Source organism: Lissotriton helveticus, chromosome 3_1 (genome assembly GCF_964261635.1).
Source record: "Lissotriton helveticus chromosome 3_1, aLisHel1.1, whole genome shotgun sequence".
NCBI lineage: Eukaryota > Metazoa > Chordata > Amphibia > Caudata > Salamandridae > Lissotriton > Lissotriton helveticus.
The window spans coordinates 127,932,510-127,952,608 of record NC_136061.1 but is presented as its reverse complement, the minus strand read 5'-3'; the positions used below and the strand labels follow the sequence as shown (position 1 = coordinate 127,952,608).

The 20,099-nt window shown below is 43.3% G+C and overlaps 1 protein-coding gene across 1 annotated transcript in view; it reads right to left on the bottom strand.

Annotated features, from left to right (window-relative positions):
- The window catches only part of LOC144822180 (3 beta-hydroxysteroid dehydrogenase type 7-like), a 125,062-nt gene that overhangs the window by 93,374 nt on the left and 11,589 nt on the right, over positions 1-20,099 (bottom strand). Inside the window, exon 2 of the mRNA XM_078679371.1 lies at positions 1,039-1,186. Within this exon, the coding sequence (XP_078535497.1) occupies positions 1,039-1,186 (148 nt within the window). The remainder of the gene's footprint in view (positions 1-1,038; positions 1,187-20,099) is intronic.

The following is a 20,099-nucleotide window of genomic DNA, read 5'->3' as shown; positions in this document are numbered from 1 at the left end:
CTGAACTACTGGAACTGGTCAAAGAAATCCTCCCTCTAGAACCAGCGGATTGCAGCAAACTCTAAAGAAAAGGATTCTGTGTCTCACACCCACAGAATGCAGGAATTAAAATTATCCTATGGGCTCTCATCTCACAAAACGCACAAGCCCTCACACTACAACATGCACACAAGAAGCATAGGTGGAGAGTGCAGTATTTCATAACGTGGAAAGAAACAGGGGTCCTCTAGGTTCTGACGTGCAGCTCAGTTGGATTTCCCTATTCGTGTTCATGGGATATAAGGGAGAACACCTATAAGAGGACAATTTTGAAAACCTTAAACTGTGCCACTGGTTAATGGACTGACTCGGATAGAAGAGCGTAGGCACTGCATCTAAAGCTGAGGAAATCATCATTTAGTGGGTTACTTCATGGGTACTTTGTGGCACCACACAATTAGTTCCATATTGTTAATGACGAGCCTCTTGCATAAAAGAATCCCCTAAAATGAGTGATTAGGTATATTTGCAAAAGAGAGTATCAGACGGTAGGTACACCCAATTACTGCACAAACCCAGAGCGAACGTGGCCATAAAGGAATACAACCTGTTATGCGACCTCTTCAGGTAAGCTATGCCAGTCCTGAGCCAATCTCTTCTGCCCACAAATAATGCAATGTAACACCAGTGCTTCAGTGCTACTGAAACAGTAATGCCCTGATTACGAGCTTAGGTGCTACTGATCACAGCTGATAAATAACAATGCCATAGGGTACGTTATTTATTGGATGCGATAAATAACACCTATTATGAGTTAGTGGGGAATAACATGCAGATTTTAGTGCTTAATCACCGAAAGCCGCGTGATACGGTGAACACTATATGCTTTTATCAGATGCATTAAATACCTACCAACTCATAATTCAGACCTAGGTGTAAATAGGAGGCCAACCCGTAATAAGGGCCTCAGAGCGTTAAATTTAGTGACTGACTGCTGCAAATTTTTTGCTTTGCAAATAGCCTCTTTTGGCTGTGTGATTAGTTATGGAAACATCATACCTGTGGCAAAAGCTTTCACGCTTTCATTTTCCCTGGTGTCAAAGATCCGGACTTCACTGATGTAGTCTTCTTTAGCCAGCAGCTCCACAATGCGTTCCCCCAGGAACCCACCGCCTCCAGTCACCAGGTACACCATGTCTGCTGCCATCTGCAGAATGAGACAAGCCTGTAAATAGGGCAAATCGTGGAAAACTGATCTCGGAGCAGCTACACCTGTATCTTTACACAAGATAGAACTGGTTGGAAATGTGACAGGGAATATATAATAACTGACAATTTAATGTACACTCATCTTGACATGTTGTTATTTTACTCATACAGTAATCCTTTGAAACTGTACTGTATAGTAAATGTAAAATTCGAGTGTGAGAACCAAGGATCTTTCTATATCTCAGCCAGTCAGTCATAGATTTTGTTGGTTTTCCTCCTAGAAATCACTATACCTTTGAACATACAAAAAATAGAAAACTAGTACAGACTAAGGGAGTTTACATCTTCACACTGTCATTGCCAACCGCACATGGAAACTGTAGATTTCTCCATCAAACAATCTCCCTTGCAGTACTCGTCACAAAAATGCCCAAGCATTATCATGGCAAGTGGATATCAACAAACCATTCTAACATGCAAACAAGCTATTTGCATACATACAGAGGTTCAGCAAACAAACTATTTGCATACATACAGAGGTTCAGCAAACAAACTATTTGCATATATACAGATGGTCATTGCCATTAACCTTTTAAATTGTTGTTTACACATACAAGGACCTTTATAATTTCACATCTTGACAAAAAAGTTGAGCATATTTGCAAGATTTGATACTACATTCTTTCAGGACTGTTTTTAATACTTTGGACCATAGATAGAAAAAGTATTGTAAAATGAGAAAAAAATAGATTACGTTATTTGCTTTGTCTATCACACACAAAATATGTTGAGTGACTATCCTTCCATTTTGTCAAAAAACTATTCAGCTGCCTCAGACATGCCTTATGTGGACACAAAGCGGGCATGGTGGACCTACCTGAACTTAACACCCTGGAGGCCAAACTCCTGATGGGGATCTCGGTAGAGGGGATATCTCTCAGATCCTTCGACCCCAGGTCATTAATGCCCCAGACAGATTTGCAGCCCTTCGACAGAAATGGGAGGAATGGGTTAGCCCGCTTGATGAGGTGGATTGGAAGGAATCTTGAATGGCACCTTAAGAAATGGCTATTTCCTTCCACCTCCACTTAATCAAACTGGAATATTTCCATGCCACATCTCTTTCCCATCTCCACCTATGGCTAGCGGGTAAACTTCCTGCCCACTAGTTTTCAATGCACCTGCCCAAATGCAGACTTCCCTCACATCGTTTGGGACTGCCCCATTGTTGCTGAGTCCTGGAGCCAGATTGGGCAGAGTATTGGTATACCGTATCAACCTGATGGCTAAGGTGGCCCTCTTGGGATTGGAGTGACCACATTCTGGTGGGCATTGCCTCGATGGTGGCCAAAAGAGACTTTGCCCATGGTTGGAAACTACCAACACCAGATCACTGAGATACTATTTGGTGTTGTATCACCTTCGTCCAATGAGATTCTTTACTTTGTACCTGTACAGGTGTTCACTGTTTGAAATCATTAACATTTTTTATAACAAAACAAAAAATTCAAATGCAAATTTTATATTCTAACTTCAAATAAGGTCCATATACATATGATAAGGAATGCGTACACAGGTTTCCCTGCGTGAAGACGTTTTAACTTGGTAATAAGATGTGCTAAACGACTATCTTGACAGCGTCTAACAGTTCAACACATTAATCATGTCAAAACAACATGATTTTACATATCTCTAGGTCTTATAGCTTCAGGTTCCTAGTACAAATGGATCACGCTTAAACCAATCAATGTGTCTCTATGGTACCTTACACAGGTGAACTGGAGGGCATGGTCACACGATTGTAAACCCTGAAGATCCCCCTGAACATACATGGTGGCAGTGTTAAACAATATGTGGACATGCAGAAATTAAGAGGCGTAAAGGTAGAAATATCCCAAATATTTTAAACTATTTTTAATCTAAAGTTTCTCCCACATCGAGAAGAGAGTTGTTGACTTAGTAAGGAACAGCTTAAAAGGCAACGATAGCAACCCTTAAACCTATGGGAACCAGGGAAATGTGTGTCTTATCTGCAACAGTGGTTCACAATGGTGTCATTTGAACAGAAAATAAATAATACGAAGTGGAATAACCTCATGCAATTAATGCCTAAGAAGACCACCACCACATAATTGGAATGAATATAACAAATGCATTTATATTAGACACATTAGTTTATATACAACACAAAATTGCCAAGGATTTACAAAAATGTAACAGTGCAATGTGGCCCAAGCGTGAAGCCTGTAACACCACAAATCGCAAATATAAAAACAAAGAAATGTTACTAAATCTAGACAGGAGCTGAGCAACTAGTGACAAATGATCCACAAAATGACTTCAATAATCTATGTAATGACAGATCCTTAATCGGTGGAGGACTCAGCATGGCATATACTACATAGGCAGGAGGACATCAACAGAAGATTCCTGGAATTCTATGCCACACTGTGATGTATTCCTATAGGTTCTGTATCGATCCCCCTATTCCTGACCCTGTTCTGGTTAACAAGTTAACTAGCAGCCATCCCATGATGCAGAAACCGTTATCTGATGAAGCCACACCACGGCACAGGAACGTGTTATCTGATTAGGTCATAACGCTTGCCATCTAATTAGACAAGCAATATTCCTCCAGCCCCTGATAAGGCATACGGAGTTCTCAAAACAAATCAAACCTATGACAACCTGGGAAAAACCCTGCGACCATTGTTTTGATTTCACCGAGAACTTCAGCAAAAGAATGTGCTAACGACCAGTTCGTATGACATCCTTATTGACGTATCTATGTCCATCCTTACGTCAATCTCGGCACCTTACAGGTATAAATATTACCGGTATTGCCTTAAGCAAACACACGCGGTGGTGACGAGATCGGAGCAGCCAGACTTGCCGAAGCCCAGAGCAGAGCAGACCCCGCTGGCGCAGCCCCGCCTTCCTGACGCGCTGAAAACGAGACGCTGCTTTCTCCTGCCGAGAAATCCAGCTCCGGCGCTTCCGGGCAGCCCTCGCAGGCAGCCTGGAATATCGAGACCAGAGACGAGAGATACCATCCCTCATTCATCCTAGATTCCAGGTACAGAACTGAATAACCCCTTGCAGAGAATTCTTGAGTCAGTCACTTGGCAAAACAAACTTAACTTAAACTGCTACTTTCTATTCCCGCCCACGTATTAGGCTTAGGTCAGGTACACTGGGGTAGGCGTAGTTAGAAACACCAGTTGAGCACGATTAGTCAAATGTATATGTGTATGTATCTATTTTATTCATTTTAAACCATCTTATGGCTTAGAAACCATATAAATGTTTTTACAGTATTATTTTATACTTCTGCTTTTATTGTATGCACTTTACTTAACCATAAGTATTGCGATAATATCGATCCATTTCTCTTGTATGAGAAAAGAGACTGATCAATAAATACCATCTTTTATTGAACACGCCCGTCTCTTCCTTTTTCTCTACAATCTGGTGAGACTAAGAATGCACGTACTGACTGAGTAAAATAAGTTGTCTTTTGTTTTCACACGACTCTAGAGATACACTCTTGATTAGGGGAGAGCAAAGTTGTCATGTTCTATGGTTGTCAGAAACTAAATCCCTTCTTGTCTATCCAGGGAGGTTCAACTCCTCCTTGCCTATTCGAGAAAGTTTCTAGTGAACTCTGAGCTAGCTGGCAAACCCAAAACTTTAAGTCTAATATCGACAATAGAAGACCTAGTTAACGTCTGGTCTAGGCCTATACTATTGAAGGTATTATTCCAATGCGCAGAGCCTATTGGGATAATAGGAACTACACTACATGGCGCCCAAACATTTGGAAAGGCGATAAAACTAACGCAAGACATTAGAGTAACTCAGTCGTGCTTTTTCACTCAGACCCCTTTTTTCCCATAATACTCCAAAGACGTCTGGAGTGGGTGAAAGGTCATATCCGCCAAACCTCGCAGGAGGAAACTCCTATGTATGGTTCTTGGTTTAGTCAACGTTGAAGGATACACTGTTCCAAAATATTGTGCATCTAATCTTTGTTTCCATAAGAAACCTGATCTGCAAACAAACGGAAAAACCTTCCTGTCGGTAAAATGGTAGACAGTGATGAAGAAAGAGAGACAGCTAGATTAGCAGCTGAACTCGTAGCAGCTGATAATACTATGCAAGAAGCAGACCGGGATATAATACTCATCCCGGTCAACAAAAGGAAATCTATAACTTTAAAACTTATAGAAAATGGACTGACACCGAGAGGTGGCACAGTCATATTCGTAATAGAGGCACACGAATATCGGCAGACAGAGGTATTCTATTCATGGATACACTTTCCAGCAGCAAATGCTGTAACAAAGGTCTTCCACTATTACAAAACAGAGGAACCTCCTGATGAATACACTCCTTTCGAGGAGGTGGAAGTACCACTTAAATTTCAAGAGCACGTGCTCTTGTTTAATGGCGCCCTAAAACACAATAATCACATCACCAGGCTCGGTCCACTAGGTAGACCAGGAGCAACGTGGCCGGTCCTAGCCGGATACACACCACATCCAGACATCGACGGGATGTCTGCAGCAGATCTTTTAATACAACTAAAACAATTAATAAAAGTACATAGACAATTAGTCCAATATGTAATGCGGACTTCAACAATCCAACCAGCAATTAAAATTCCACAGCTGACCCATCAGGGGAATACAAATAAAATTACACCACAGAACATACAGTCCTGCCTAGGTAAAGTACCAGCTAAACGGGAACAAATACCATTCTGGTTAGCACAAAAAATCACCCAAATAGAGGCGGTGTTTCCAGACACCACCCCGTTAGAAAAACACAGGATTCTGACTATCTGTCTTCCAATGGGAATCGCACCACACGTGGAGGACTGTGACACTTGGGGCACAGTCTTTGCTTCCATCTACACAAAAACGCATGGTGTTCCATCCATCTCGGTAATACAAGATGTGCTAAAACAAATTCAAGATGAATACGGTCCAGAACCCGCTTTAACTCTTGGTATGAAATTACTAAAAGACTTCAAGCAGGTCTCGGCTATATTACTAGCCAATATAAAGGGAGAAGCAGCAAACGTGGCGATCCGCCAAAGGTTAAAAGAAACAGGTATAGCAGACCAACCAGCTGAAATTGCCAGAATTATAGAAAAATCCTATGAGGAACTAGGTAGAGATAGTTTAGGTGGAATACCAGTAAAACCCCGACTGATTGAAAGTCCTGAAAAAGTATTTTTTAATAATAATTTAACATCACAAAAAAAGAGCTGGGATGGAAACAAACAATCCAATCCTAAAGAAAAGAAATTCCAGTCCAGAGGAAGGTCTCCTCGGCGGAGAGAAAGATCTCCAAACCAAGGACACAGGTCTCCCCAAAGTGAGCCCTCTGGGAAAAGATACAACCTTAGAAATAGGGATAATATTAAGAAGCCTGATAGATATCAAGAAATTGATACACGCCCCTCTCAATCTTTTCGAACTTCCTCGCAGAAATCGGAAAGAAGAGGACGATCAGAACAAAGAGAAGAGCACGTCAAGTCCAAAGACAAGGAACCTGCTCATCTAAAAAAGAAATTACAATTTCCAAAAAAGAAGGTAGCCAGTATTAAAGTAATTAACAATGCCGAGAATACTGAGGACACAACTGAAAAACGGAGAATGGGCTCAGACAATGCTAGACAGCGCAGCAGAAGTGAGCATAGCTCGCAAAGTCCTTATGAATCATCTGGAGACAGTGGACACGAATGAATATCTTCAAGTGGAAACTGCAGACACCAGAGTTAGCAAACCTCACAAAATATATGAAATAACATTACGTATAGAGGGGGATAAGACTAGAAAAATAAGGGGACTATTTTGGGATAATCTCTCCAAGGGCTATGACATCCTTCTAGCTGAAAAAGACTGGCCACCAGAGTTTATCAGGGACTGCCCTCATGGCGAAGAAATAATTATGCCTGCCTTCTCAAATCATATCCCAATTCATAAAAAATACACACTTGCTAGAAAGTGGGCAGTAGCTCAAGCTCCTGCTTTATATAAAAATCACGTAGGATGGGATGAGGACTCTCCTCCTCAGAAAATCCAGTTAAAAACACAACCTACTGCACAAAGACAGTACCCAATTAAGCAAGAAGCTAAAAAACAGGTAAAAGAAATCCTAGACCAATTAGAATACCAGGGGGTGATTGAAACTTGCACCTCACAAATGAACAACCCTTTGTTTCCTGTCTCCAAACCAGACAATTCATATTGTCTAGTTTTGGATTACAGACACCTTAACTCATGTTACAAAACTTTTGCAGTGCAAAACTCGCATAGTGCTGCACTAATGAATAACATAGTGCGCAAAAAATACAAAACAACATTAGACATCTCTAATGGATTCTTTTGTCAAAACATAGCACCAGAGAGCAGATATTTGTCCGCATTCTCAATAAATGGCGCTCAAAAACAATTCTGTCGGTTACCCCAGGGGTTCAAGAACAGCCCAGGATTATTCTCAGCGAGAGTAACAGAGTTACTACAAACATATGAAGACGAAGCATTATCTTATGTCGACGACATATACCTAACAGATGATGACTTGGATACTCACTTGAAGAGAGTGAACACCATAATACTTGGGTTCGCAGCAGAGGGTTACAAATTCAACTTTAAAAAATCTAGAATTGCCCATCTAACAGTCCTGTTCTTAGGATATGAATTATCAAGTGAAGGCAAAAGCCTGGCTGACAATTTCCTAGAGAAATGTGCCGTACTCCAAGCACCTAGAACACTAAAAAACCTACAGTTAATTCTAGGCTTCCTAAATTTCGGAAGAACATACATTGCAAATTACGCAGAAAGGGTCAAGCCCCTTTATGATCTAATAAAACCAGATTTTAAAAGAACCAATTGGACTCAAATACACACAGAAATTCTGAGATCCTTACAAACTGACATGTTAATAAAAACAAAATTAGAAACACGTGATAACACAAGCAATCTTGTGATTAGAGTCATCCCAGGAAGATGCGGATTCTCATACCTGACCTCTAATGAGGGAGAAAAGGTACCAATTGCATTCAAATCACACTTGTACACAGAGGCTGAAAAGAAGCTCAGTATTAAAGAAAACATTGTTCATGCAGTTCAAACCGCAATAGCTAGAGAAAAAGATAAAGCGGACGGTAGACGTATCACAGTCAGAACAGCAGAATCAGCCTTTGAGGCATTGACAACACCGTGTAATTTACCAACAACAGCATTGAATCCGGAATGGATACAATGGGTGAATTCAATTACAACGGACAAAGTAAAATACTACTTTGATCCAGAATTAAAAGAATTGAAAAATCTAGAATATGAAAGAACATTCCCTCTGCCAATCGACATTCTGCCCTTACGACAATACGCCTGTGTAATATACACAGACGGATCAGCACAACCCGCAGTGGGGGGTAAACAAGCTTACAGTGCTGCGTGCGCGATTGTTAAAGGTCGCTGGCACGAAGGGAAATTTAAACCAGCTATCACCAAAACACAATCTCTGGGAGATTGTACAGCTCAGCGAGCTGAACTACTGGCATTCAAGATGGCGCTTGAAAATACCGATCGAGAATTCCCCACACTCATAGTGTGCGATTCGTATTATTGCGTTCAGTCTTACAATGAATACTTGCAGATCTGGCTTCAGAATGGGTTTAAGGATGCAAAAGGAGGCACAATCAAGCATAAAATGCTCTGGAAACAAGTAGTTCTTTTACAAAAAGAACTACCAAAGACTCACGTGATACATACACTGAGTCATCAACGTGATGGCGTTCACATTGCAGGGAATTCATTGGCTGATGATGCCGCAAAGGCAGCTGTGCAAACGGCTTCCGTAGCTGCCATCACACGGTCAAAAACAAAAATAGACAGCGAAATATTACAGGCTGTCAGCGCTACAGAAAAGGATTCGATAGAAACACTCCCGAAAGGCTTTCCAGTAAAATACTCATACAAAACTGATGCAAACAATGTTCCTTTTGCTCGAATCCCTGGAGTGGGGGATAGGGCAATTCCAAACATGGAACATAGGTTAGGACTAATAATAGCGGCACACGAAGGGCTTGCTTCTGTACATGCCGGCGTCTTAGCCACAGTATTATTATTAAAACAGAGATACTGGTGGCCACAAATGAGAAGACAAACATGGAACTATGTTCTAGAATGTGAAATATGTCAAAGAATGAAAGTATCGACGGTGAGACGACCAGCACAGACGCCCCTTCTAATCTCAGATAAACCATTAGCCTGTGTTTATCTGGACCACTGTGGTCCCTTACAAAGGGATGGTAACTATAAATATATCCTGGTCGCAGTGGATTCATGCACGAGATTCATATGGATGTGGCCCCAGCGCTCGGCTGACGCCAGAACTGTTATAAAAGATTTGCGAGTCTTTATCGGCACATACGCAATTGGCATGCTACATTCTGACCAGGGTCCTGCTTTTAGCTCTCGAGCTTATAAGGAGGCCATGACCAGCATGGGCATTGCATTGCGGTACTCTTGTCCATTTCATCCCGAGGGAAACGGAATCGTAGAAAGAAAAAACCGTGACATAAAGCAATCTATAACAGCAAAGGTATTAGGTTCGGGAGCTGGGTGGGTCAAACATCTAATAAGTGTCCAACATAGTCTAACCAACCTGCCAAGAAATTCTCTGAAGGGATTCAGTCCGTACGAATTATTGTTTGGAACTAGGATGTTAGTCTTAGATCTTGACAGTCAGACTTCAGTTTATTTATTTATTTATTTATTTATGGTTTTTGTAAAGCGCGACACTCGTCCCAAGGGACATCACGGCGCTGTAAATCAAAGGAAACTGCTGAGGACTGAATTGGGGAGTTAGTTTTTGGGGAAAAGGTGAGTTTTAAGTTTTTGGCGGAATTGAAGGTAGTTTGTGGTGAGTCTGAGGTCTACAGGTAGCTCATTCCATCTTTTGGCAGCCAGGTATGAGAAGGCGCGACCGCCAGTTCGCGCTTTGTAGATGCGTTTGGATTTAGCCAGCGCCAGGTGGTTTGATCTTAGGTTCCTGCTGGGGATGTAAAACTCAATTTTCTCTTGAAGAATGAGGGGGCCCGTTTTATGAAGAGCTCTGTGTGCATGACAGAGTAGTTTGAAGGTGGCCCTCTGACGCATTGGTAGCCAATGGAGTCTTTTGAGACATGCGGATGCCGAGTCTCGCCTGCCTTTGTTACATACCAGTTTGGCCGCCTGGTTTTGGAGGATCTGTAGGCGGGAGAACAGGTGTTCGTTCATCCCTTCGAACAGGGCATTTCCGTAGTCCAGGCGGCTAACTAGAAGGGCTTGAGTGACAGTGCGTCGACAGTCCAGGGGTATCCAGGAAAAGATTTTTGCCAGGAGTTTAAGTATTGCGAATCCCTTGCCCCATAATGAACGGATGTGGTCCTTCATGGACACGACATCGTCCATAATGATGCCGAGATTCCTGGCATGCTGTTTTGGAGTAGGAGCCGATCCCAGTGAGGATGGCCACCATGTGGCATTCCATGTGAGTTTAGCTCCTCCAAACAGAAGTATCTCTGATTTGCCGGCATTTAGCTTTAAGCAATGGGTGCGCATCCAGCTAGCCATTTCAGAGAGACAGCCGTGTAGCTTTTCTTTTGCTGTCTCTGGTCCCTCATCCATTTTCACCATCAGCTGTGTGTCGTCGGCATATGAACATATGCCGATGCCCCACTTTCTTGCAATGTCTGCCAGAGATGATACGTAGACATTAAAGAGAGTGGGGCTTAGTGAGGCCCCTTGTGGGACTCCACAGCTGATGTGGTAGGGTTTTGAGTGGAATTGGCCCATATGGACTGATTGGCTGCGATTGCTGAGAAACGATTTAATCCAGCCCAAAGCTGTGGCTTGCACTCCTTTGCTTAGGAGGATGTTTAAAAGGCGGTCGTGTGACACCGTGTCAAACGCCGCTGACAGGTCGAGCAGTATCAGAGCCACAGATCCCCCTTGATCTGTGATGCATCTCACACTGTCCGACACTGCCAGCAGCGTTGCCTCGGTACTATTGTTGGCTCTAAAGCCGGTTTGGGTGGGGTCCAGGAGTGAATTCTCCTCCAGATATCTGGACAATTGGGTATTAACCAGTTTTTCCAAAGCCTTGGAGAGGTAGGGGAGCTGGGAGATGGGCCTGTAGTTTTCAGGATTAGTGATGTCGGATCCGGCTTTTTTCAGAAGGGGGATCACGGATGCGTGCTTCCAAGTTTCAGGAAAGGATGCGGAGGTGAGTGACTGGTTAAAAAGTTTGGTAATAAGTGGGCAGAGCGTTGGTGCGATTGCGGAGAACACAAAGTGGGGGCATGGGTCTGCAGGAGAGCCAGATTTGATTGTTTGTAGTACAGATAGTACCTCGGTTTCAGAGACTGGTTGAAAACTTGTTAGGCTTGTTAGATTGCCTGTGTCTTGTTGGGAGTTGCTGTTGTCTGATGCTGGTGAGTTCTTGTCAGGGTTGTCGTGCGAGTGAAGGGAGTGTGGGGGGGTGAAGGTGGAATATATTTTGTTAATTTTGTCCATGAAAAAGGTGCTAATGCGGTCGCAGGCCTCAGTTGACGGAGTGAGGGTTTGTGAGGTACTAGAGGGATTGCTGAGTTCCTTTACAATTTTAAACAGTTCTTTTGTGGAGTTTTGGTTATCAAGGATACGTTGACTAAGGTATGCTTTTTTTGCGGCTCGGATGGCTGAGATGTATTGTTTCCGTTTGGTGACATAGTTAACTCTGGTTTCCGAATCCTTTATTTGTCTCCATCGATGTTCGGTTTTTTGACATTCCCTTTTGAGGCTTTTGAGGAGAGGAGTGTACCATTTTTCCCTGGTGGCAGTTTTTTCCCTTATCACTCGTAGGGGCGCCAGTGTGTCTAGTGTTTGGCGAATTCCCGTTTCTAGGAGAGTGACGTTGGTACCGATGGAGGCGTCATCCTTAAGGATGATGTTTGTGTCAGGGAAATGTTTGTGAAAGTTGGAGTCGTTAATGAGTCTCCAGGCTCTGTTGGTGGTGGGTGGGATAAGTTTGGGATTCATGGGTTTACCGGGAAGTTTAAATGAGAAGGATATCATGGAGTGATCAGACCAGGACAGGGGGAGGATATCATTCATAATGGTAGACTCAATATTCGTGAAGAGGAGGTCCAGGGTGTGCCCTGCTGAATGCGTAGGACCCTCGACCCACTGTTTAAGCTGTAGGAGTTCCATGTCGTATTTCAGCTGAGCGGATCCGGGGGCAATCATGCTTTCATAATGGACGTTGAAATCTCCTATGACCATGTAGTTGTTACGTTTTAGGCAGGATGGTAGTAGTTGGTTTAATAATTTGGCACTAACACAAGTTGGTTGTCCTGGGGGGTTATAGACAACAGCACCCGCTAGTATAATAAGGCCCTCTAGAGAGATATTGAATGGTAATGTTTCAAGTTCGGGGTATGTGGTTATTGTTTCCGTGAGGCAAGTTAGGTGATCTCTGAAAATCACGGCAACTCCGCCTCCTTTTTTTTTCCCTGGTCTGTTTTGTGTGATTATTTTGTATTTGGAGGGGAGGGCATTAGCTAGATCTGGGGCGCTGGAATCGGTTAGCCAGGTTTCCGTAATAAAAACTAGGTCGGGGGTCATGGATATCAGCATGTCCCAGATTTCCAGTGCATGTTTAGGTAAAGACCTGGCATTAAAATATAAACATTTTAATTCCAGCAGATTGCTAGTGGGGGAAGAGTGATGTAAAATAGCAAGCTGTTCCATGCCGGACCATCGACATGAGCGGCACGAGATAGGGCCATAGGCATGACCAGGGCCCGTTTGGACACATGGGAGAGATCTGGCACCCATGGTGGCGTTGTGAAGAGCTAATAGATCGCTACGTGTGTAGCGAGTAGGTTTGGCCCTGGAAGGGCTGGGTCCTGTAGGGGGTATGGCCCCTGGTCCCGGTCGGTCGCGGACGGGCGCAGACGGGCTTGCCTTAGGCGCGCCTTCGGCGCGCATCCGTCGCGCCCGCTGCGCTCGCCCGCTGCGCGACCGAGCGTTACACATATTTTATGGTGTTATGGGTTGTGGACCAGGGGGCGTGGCCTAATAAGGGGCGTGGCCTCCGCTCGTGGCGGGAGGGCGCGAGGGGGTGAACGCGTGTGACGTCAGCGCTGGCTCCGCTGACTACACGGCAGGTCTAACCGGTGAGTAACTTTAGCAGCACAAGTATTCTGTGACAGTGTAGATTTAAAAAGCACAAGTATTCTGTGACAATTTAGTTAAAAATACAAGTTATTTAGTGACACAAGTTATTTTCAGTTTAGTAGCCTTACTCCCGGCTTTCCGCCTCAGGAGTCGATCCTTGATCTTTGCTGGGAGCCCTAACGCGGCGCTTTTTATGCGCGAGTGTTTGTTGGGGGCGTGGCCTAATAAGGGGCGTGGCCTCCGCTCGTGGCGGGAGGGCGCGAGGGGGTGAACGCGTGTGACGTCAGCGCTGGCTCCGCTGACTACACGGCAGGTCTAACCGGTGAGTAACTTTAGCAGCACAAGTATTCTGTGACAGTGTAGATTTAAAAAGCACAAGTATTCTGTGACAATTTAGTTAAAAATACAAGTTATTTAGTGACACAAGTTATTTTCAGTTTAGTAGCCTTACTCCCGGCTTTCCGCCTCAGGAGTCGATCCTTGATCTTTGCTGGGAGCCCTAACGCGGCGCTTTTTATGCGCGAGTGTTTGTTGGGGGCGTGGCCTAATAAGGGGCGTGGCCTCCGCTCGTGGCGGGAGGGCGCGAGGGGGTGAACGCGTGTGACGTCAGCGCTGGCTCCGCTGACTACACGGCAGGTCTAACCGGTGAGTAACTTTAGCAGCACAAGTATTCTGTGACAGTGTAGATTTAAAAAGCACAAGTATTCTGTGACAATTTAGTTAAAAATACAAGTTATTTAGTGACACAAGTTATTTTCAGTTTAGTAGCCTTACTCCCGGCTTTCCGCCTCAGGAGTCGATCCTTGATCTTTGCTGGGAGCCCTAACGCGGCGCTTTTTATGCGCGAGTGTTTGTTGGGGGCGTGGCCTAATAAGGGGCGTGGCCTCCGCTCGTGGCGGGAGGGCGCGAGGGGGTGAACGCGTGTGACGTCAGCGCTGGCTCCGCTGACTACACGGCAGGTCTAACCGGTGAGTAACTTTAGCAGCACAAGTATTCTGTGACAGTGTAGATTTAAAAAGCACAAGTATTCTGTGACAATTTAGTTAAAAATACAAGTTATTTAGTGACACAAGTTATTTTCAGTTTAGTAGCCTTACTCCCGGCTTTCCGCCTCAGGAGTCGATCCTTGATCTTTGCTGGGAGCCCTAACGCGGCGCTTTTTATGCGCGAGTGTTTGTTGGGGGCGTGGCCTAATAAGGGGCGTGGCCTCCGCTCGTGGCGGGAGGGCGCGAGGGGGTGAACGCGTGTGACGTCAGCGCTGGCTCCGCTGACTACACGGCAGGTCTAACCGGTGAGTAACTTTAGCAGCACAAGTATTCTGTGACAGTGTAGATTTAAAAAGCACAAGTATTCTGTGAAAATTTAGTTAAAAATACAAGTTATTTAGTGACACAAGTTATTTTCAGTTTAGTAGCCTTACTCCCGGCTTTCCGCCTCAGGAGTCGATCCTTGATCTTTGCTGGGAGCCCTAACGCGGCGCTTTTTATGCGCGAGTGTTTGTTGGGGGCGTGGCCTAATAAGGGGCGTGGCCTCCGCTCGTGGCGGGAGGGCGCGAGGGGGTGAACGCGTGTGACGTCAGCGCTGGCTCCGCTGACTACACGGCAGGTCTAACCGGTGAGTAACTTTAGCAGCACAAGTATTCTGTGACAGTGTAGATTTAAAAAGCACAAGTATTCTGTGACAATTTAGTTAAAAATACAAGTTATTTAGTGACACAAGTTATTTTCAGTTTAGTAGCCTTACTCCCGGCTTTCCGCCTCAGGAGTCGATCCTTGATCTTTGCTGGGAGCCCTAACGCGGCGCTTTTTATGCGCGAGTGTTTGTTGGGGGCGTGGCCTAATAAGGGGCGTGGCCTCCGCTCGTGGCGGGAGGGCGCGAGGGGGTGAACGCGTGTGACGTCAGCGCTGGCTCCGCTGACTACACGGCAGGTCTAACCGGTGAGTAACTTTAGCAGCACAAGTATTCTGTGACAGTGTAGATTTAAAAAGCACAAGTATTCTGTGACAATTTAGTTAAAAATACAAGTTATTTAGTGACACAAGTTATTTTCAGTTTAGTATTATTTTAGTTTAGTGGTGAAGGAAAAATGCTTTGATATCAAAGATCGTTTGGCTATTTTGCAGGACTTAAACAAAACAAGAAAAGACCTGAGCAACATAAAGTTGAAACAGCAGCCAACAACCACTGAAGAACCACCACCTGTCCCAGCAAGACCTGTCTGGATTCCAAAAGTCGGGGATCTAGTCAGAGAAAAGATCGCGGTAAAGAAGGAATTTGGGCCTTCTTACAGAAAAGCAGTTCCTGTCTTGTCTATCAACGGGACAAGATCAGTAGTACTACCGCCGCTTGCTGGTAAAAAGGAGAACCGAGTTGTATCCATCGACCTGGTAAAACCACAATCATGTGGCCGATAACAAACAGTAGGCCAAGTGGTCTCCCGATAAGTAGCAGAACACCAAGGTTTGCTACCAATACAGAGGTCCTAACTAAGAGGCTAATCACATTCGAAACGCCTACAGAACAACAACAAGGACTATGCAACAATGCAATGGAACTTAAACCTCTGAAAACCCAAATAAAAACATTTAGTAGAGACACACCAACCTACAATGAAGTAACAAACGAATATGCAAGAAATAGTAATCCTGAAACAATTGACAGAACTGCATCCGGCTACTTCATAAACTTCGATGATTCCTCTGAAGACCTCAGTGAATCAAAAACACAGCCATCAACAAAAACCTTTAAAGACAAAGCTAAAGAACTTTTGAAACATCTGAAAGAAACATATCTAATTTCTCCATGGATTGAATTTTGGGTGGGCTTTGGTGCATCTATCCTCATACTTTGGCTCATCATGGTACTAACTTTGGGACGCTTCATTGAGGGAAAATATGCTAAATTGGACACAGCAAGTCAGAAAATCAACTTGATCCTCAAGCCACACACATCTTCACACGTCGAGAAAAGAGAACTTTCTTCAGTCAACTTCACAGCCAATCCTATACCGGGTGGGGTAGCATGGGACAATACTGACTACGAAATTTATGGTCCGGTTGAAATCCTGAAATATCCACACCAAATCAAGATCTCGTTAAGTGACTTTGTAAAACCAAGCTCATTTGCTGATGATTGGGACTTTGAAAACATAAATGATATGATGTCTGACTTAGTGATGTCTGCTAAATTTACCAAACATGATTTGCAGGGTTCGACAAATTATGATAGTATGTACTGTTACAACCACTATGGTAACCATGTTTTACATAAATCGGCACAACCTAGAAATGTTTTAAATTATAATCAATGGGAACATTGTGCAACCCCTCCAAAAGGAAGCTCAAGAACCTTTTACGACAAATATTCATACTTTTCAGGGTTCAACACAAGTAATGCTGAAACATTTTATTTCAAATTGTCAAATAAGACAGGGACAAAGACCATGATAACAAACACGAAATTGATATATTCAGACTCATTTTTTGAACAAATGAATACTTTTGGTTTTGATTATTGGGACAAAAATGTTGAAGTAAAAAGTGTTTGGGGTACAAAAGAATGGCAAGTACAAGGTATAGAATCATTGTTTAGAGCCTGCATGATCCCAGAACAAATTATATTTTTAAATGACACTGTTCAACAAACTACCTGTCTTGGCCGAGCCAAAATCAAAGACTTAAATAAACCGTCTATTCCAAAGCCAACAATGAACAGCAATAGCTCTACAGATGAAGAGATAGACGTAAACTATGTATTAAACCAAAACAGAACACATCCTGATTGGAAACAATGGTTAATCTGGCCCACAGATACTAATAACTGTCAAGATAGATTCCTGAACAAAACACAGGGGTTCACATTGACCAGGCCAGACCCTAGATATTCCCAAAGACAACACCCAGGGATAATCACCACCTACAGTGTGGGCAAACTCTGCCTTCAATGGCTACAAACTTCCACACTGGCAGAAATTAAGCAACACCTAACTTTACTTACTGATGGTGCTGACTTGCGTGATTTCATTATGGGACCACGCAAACAGCGTCAAAAACGCTTCATAGCAGCCTCTATATATGCAGCTTACAACAAGGCCTGGAAGGTGACTCAAATTGAGACAGCAGAAAGTATACGGGAAATTGACCGTATTAATTTGGAAAAATCACTTTCTATAGTGGACAATGGGTTAATGACTCTGTCCTCCAGAATTTTTTCTTTGGACAGCATTGTGTCTTCAGCAATCGACATATTATCGCAAGACTTACTGTTGTTACAACACGGTCAGTCTCAATTGCGTTCTATTGTACAGCTTGGCTGGACGTTACAAAATCTGCGTTCAGGCTATGTGCCTTGGCGTTTAATCAACACAACGTCACTATTCAATATCTTTAACCTTACTGATAAACAAATCAGTATGGCACAGAAGGGTGCTGATTATACAATCCTGAGCATTGAGAAACTTGAGAGATTACCAGTGACAATGTCAGAACGACCTGTCAGTGAATGGATAATACATGGGATAATTAATATTCCTATATCAACCTTCAGGTTTCAATACTGCCAAAAATATATACAGGCTGGCATGTACGAAAAATTGGGAAAAGGGTACATTAAGACAACATGGAACTTGCCCTATTCACATGCATGTGTCAGTAATAAAGGACAGAAAGTGTTTCTTAGTGGCAATAATTGTGCGATGTCACTAAGCGGTACACTTCTGTGTAATGGAATTAGTTTGCATGGAGCCTGTGAAGGGAACTCAAATAACCTTTCATGTCACCAGCTAGGCACACCTGCAACAGAGATAGAACCATTTTTTCAAAGACTCTATAATGGGAGTTACATTCTAATTGTGGACCGCAGATGTTGTAGTCTTATGCCCGGGACTCCTTATCTCGTAACTACGACTGCGAAGGTCAAGTGCTGTGGACGCTTATTGTTCCCCAGCTCCTTTCCAGACAGGGAGGCAAGGGCATGGCCCAACTTGAAAATTACTTCTATTCGAATAGACACTTTAAGCAGAATGAAAACAGTGCTTCTTCAGACGCCGACCAGGCTCACGTCATCAAAAGAAACGTATGATCTCCTAGTCGCAAGGACGACTGCAGAGATTCACTCATTGTTATCAACTAATTCCCCCATACATTTCGCAGAAATCCTGAATGAAATCTTAAATATTTCTGATACCAGTGGAGTCTCAAAAGTATTTAAGACAGTATTTTCGATGGCATTAACACCATTCAAAGCCATACTGGGTATTTTTCCAGATTTCGTCCATTCGATTTTTGGCGGACTTCCCCTCATTTTGGGACTAATTGCAGGAATCCTATTCTTAGTCCTTATATTTCGTTATGGCAAACCGTGTCACAGACAAAACACCTGCGACAAGGGAAGAAACAATCCGAGCCATTGGATACCGGGACCGGATATCAAAAATCCTGGGACTATCCCGGCTTAGAGACCTGAACATGACTTGGTTTCTTTCATTTCGACCAATGTGGCATCGATGTGTTTTACCTGTATTAAGGTGCTTGCTGTGCGGAGAAGAATGCGTGTTGGACACCTGTCTGACGCTACAATCGGATGCGCCTATGGATGCAGAAACATTGTTGGGTCCGATAACGGCTCATGCTTTGTGCTGCCCTCAACGGCTACCAATCCTGATGACGGCATTCGTGGAAACTTCACCACTACGATTAAGGGGTAGTGAAGTCCAAGATGAAAGCAGCATCGATCAGGTACGACCTTCTGTCAGCAATACTAATCAAAATGTCAATGGAGACAATCATGCGCACGAATGCATGGTTACACCTTTTTCCGAGTTAGTGGAACTCTCCCAGGAAGCTGTTGACAGCTTTTTCGACAGTCTAAATGATATGATGTTCTCACCAGAGCAGAAATAGAGACTTTTGAGCAAGCTAGCACACGGCGTTCCCAACACCCTGAATTTGGCCTTCAACTTTAATAATAAAGTAGCATGAACAATTTCCCCTCCAGTTCACGGACAGCAATTTTTTCAGCAGCCCCAAAATATTTTTACGATTTTTTCGGGACACTTATCATCTGCTTAAAGTAAGAACTATTCTTAGAGAACTAAAATTTCTATTTTTAGAAACTTTATAGACATTAGCTGCCCGCTGGTATGTTCATAATTATTTTATTCTGTGATGGAATGGTCTCGAACCTTTTTTCTGTATTAAGAGCCATTTCATGTGTAATTCTCATATTCGATTACTAATAATGTATACATGCGTGATTAATTTAGCATTAGTCTACTGCTTAAGTGCATATAGTACATATGGCTATTTCATTTTCCCGTACATTACATAATTTCGAAATGCATTATATGTATTTTGGGGTGGTAAGGTATACACGATACTCTACAGTATGTTTTACTATGCCTAGATTCGTAAACATGGCCATAGTTAGCGTGGAGTGGGTGTGATGTATTCCTATAGGTTCTGTATCGATCCCCCTATTCCTGACCCTGTTCTGGTTAACAAGTTAACTAGCAGCCATCCCATGATGCAGAAACCGTTATCTGATGAAGCCACACCACGGCACAGGAACGTGTTATCTGATTAGGTCATAACGCTTGCCATCTAATTAGACAAGCAATATTCCTCCAGCCCCTGATAAGGCATACGGAGTTCTCAAAACAAATCAAACCTATGACAACCTGGGAAAAACCCTGCG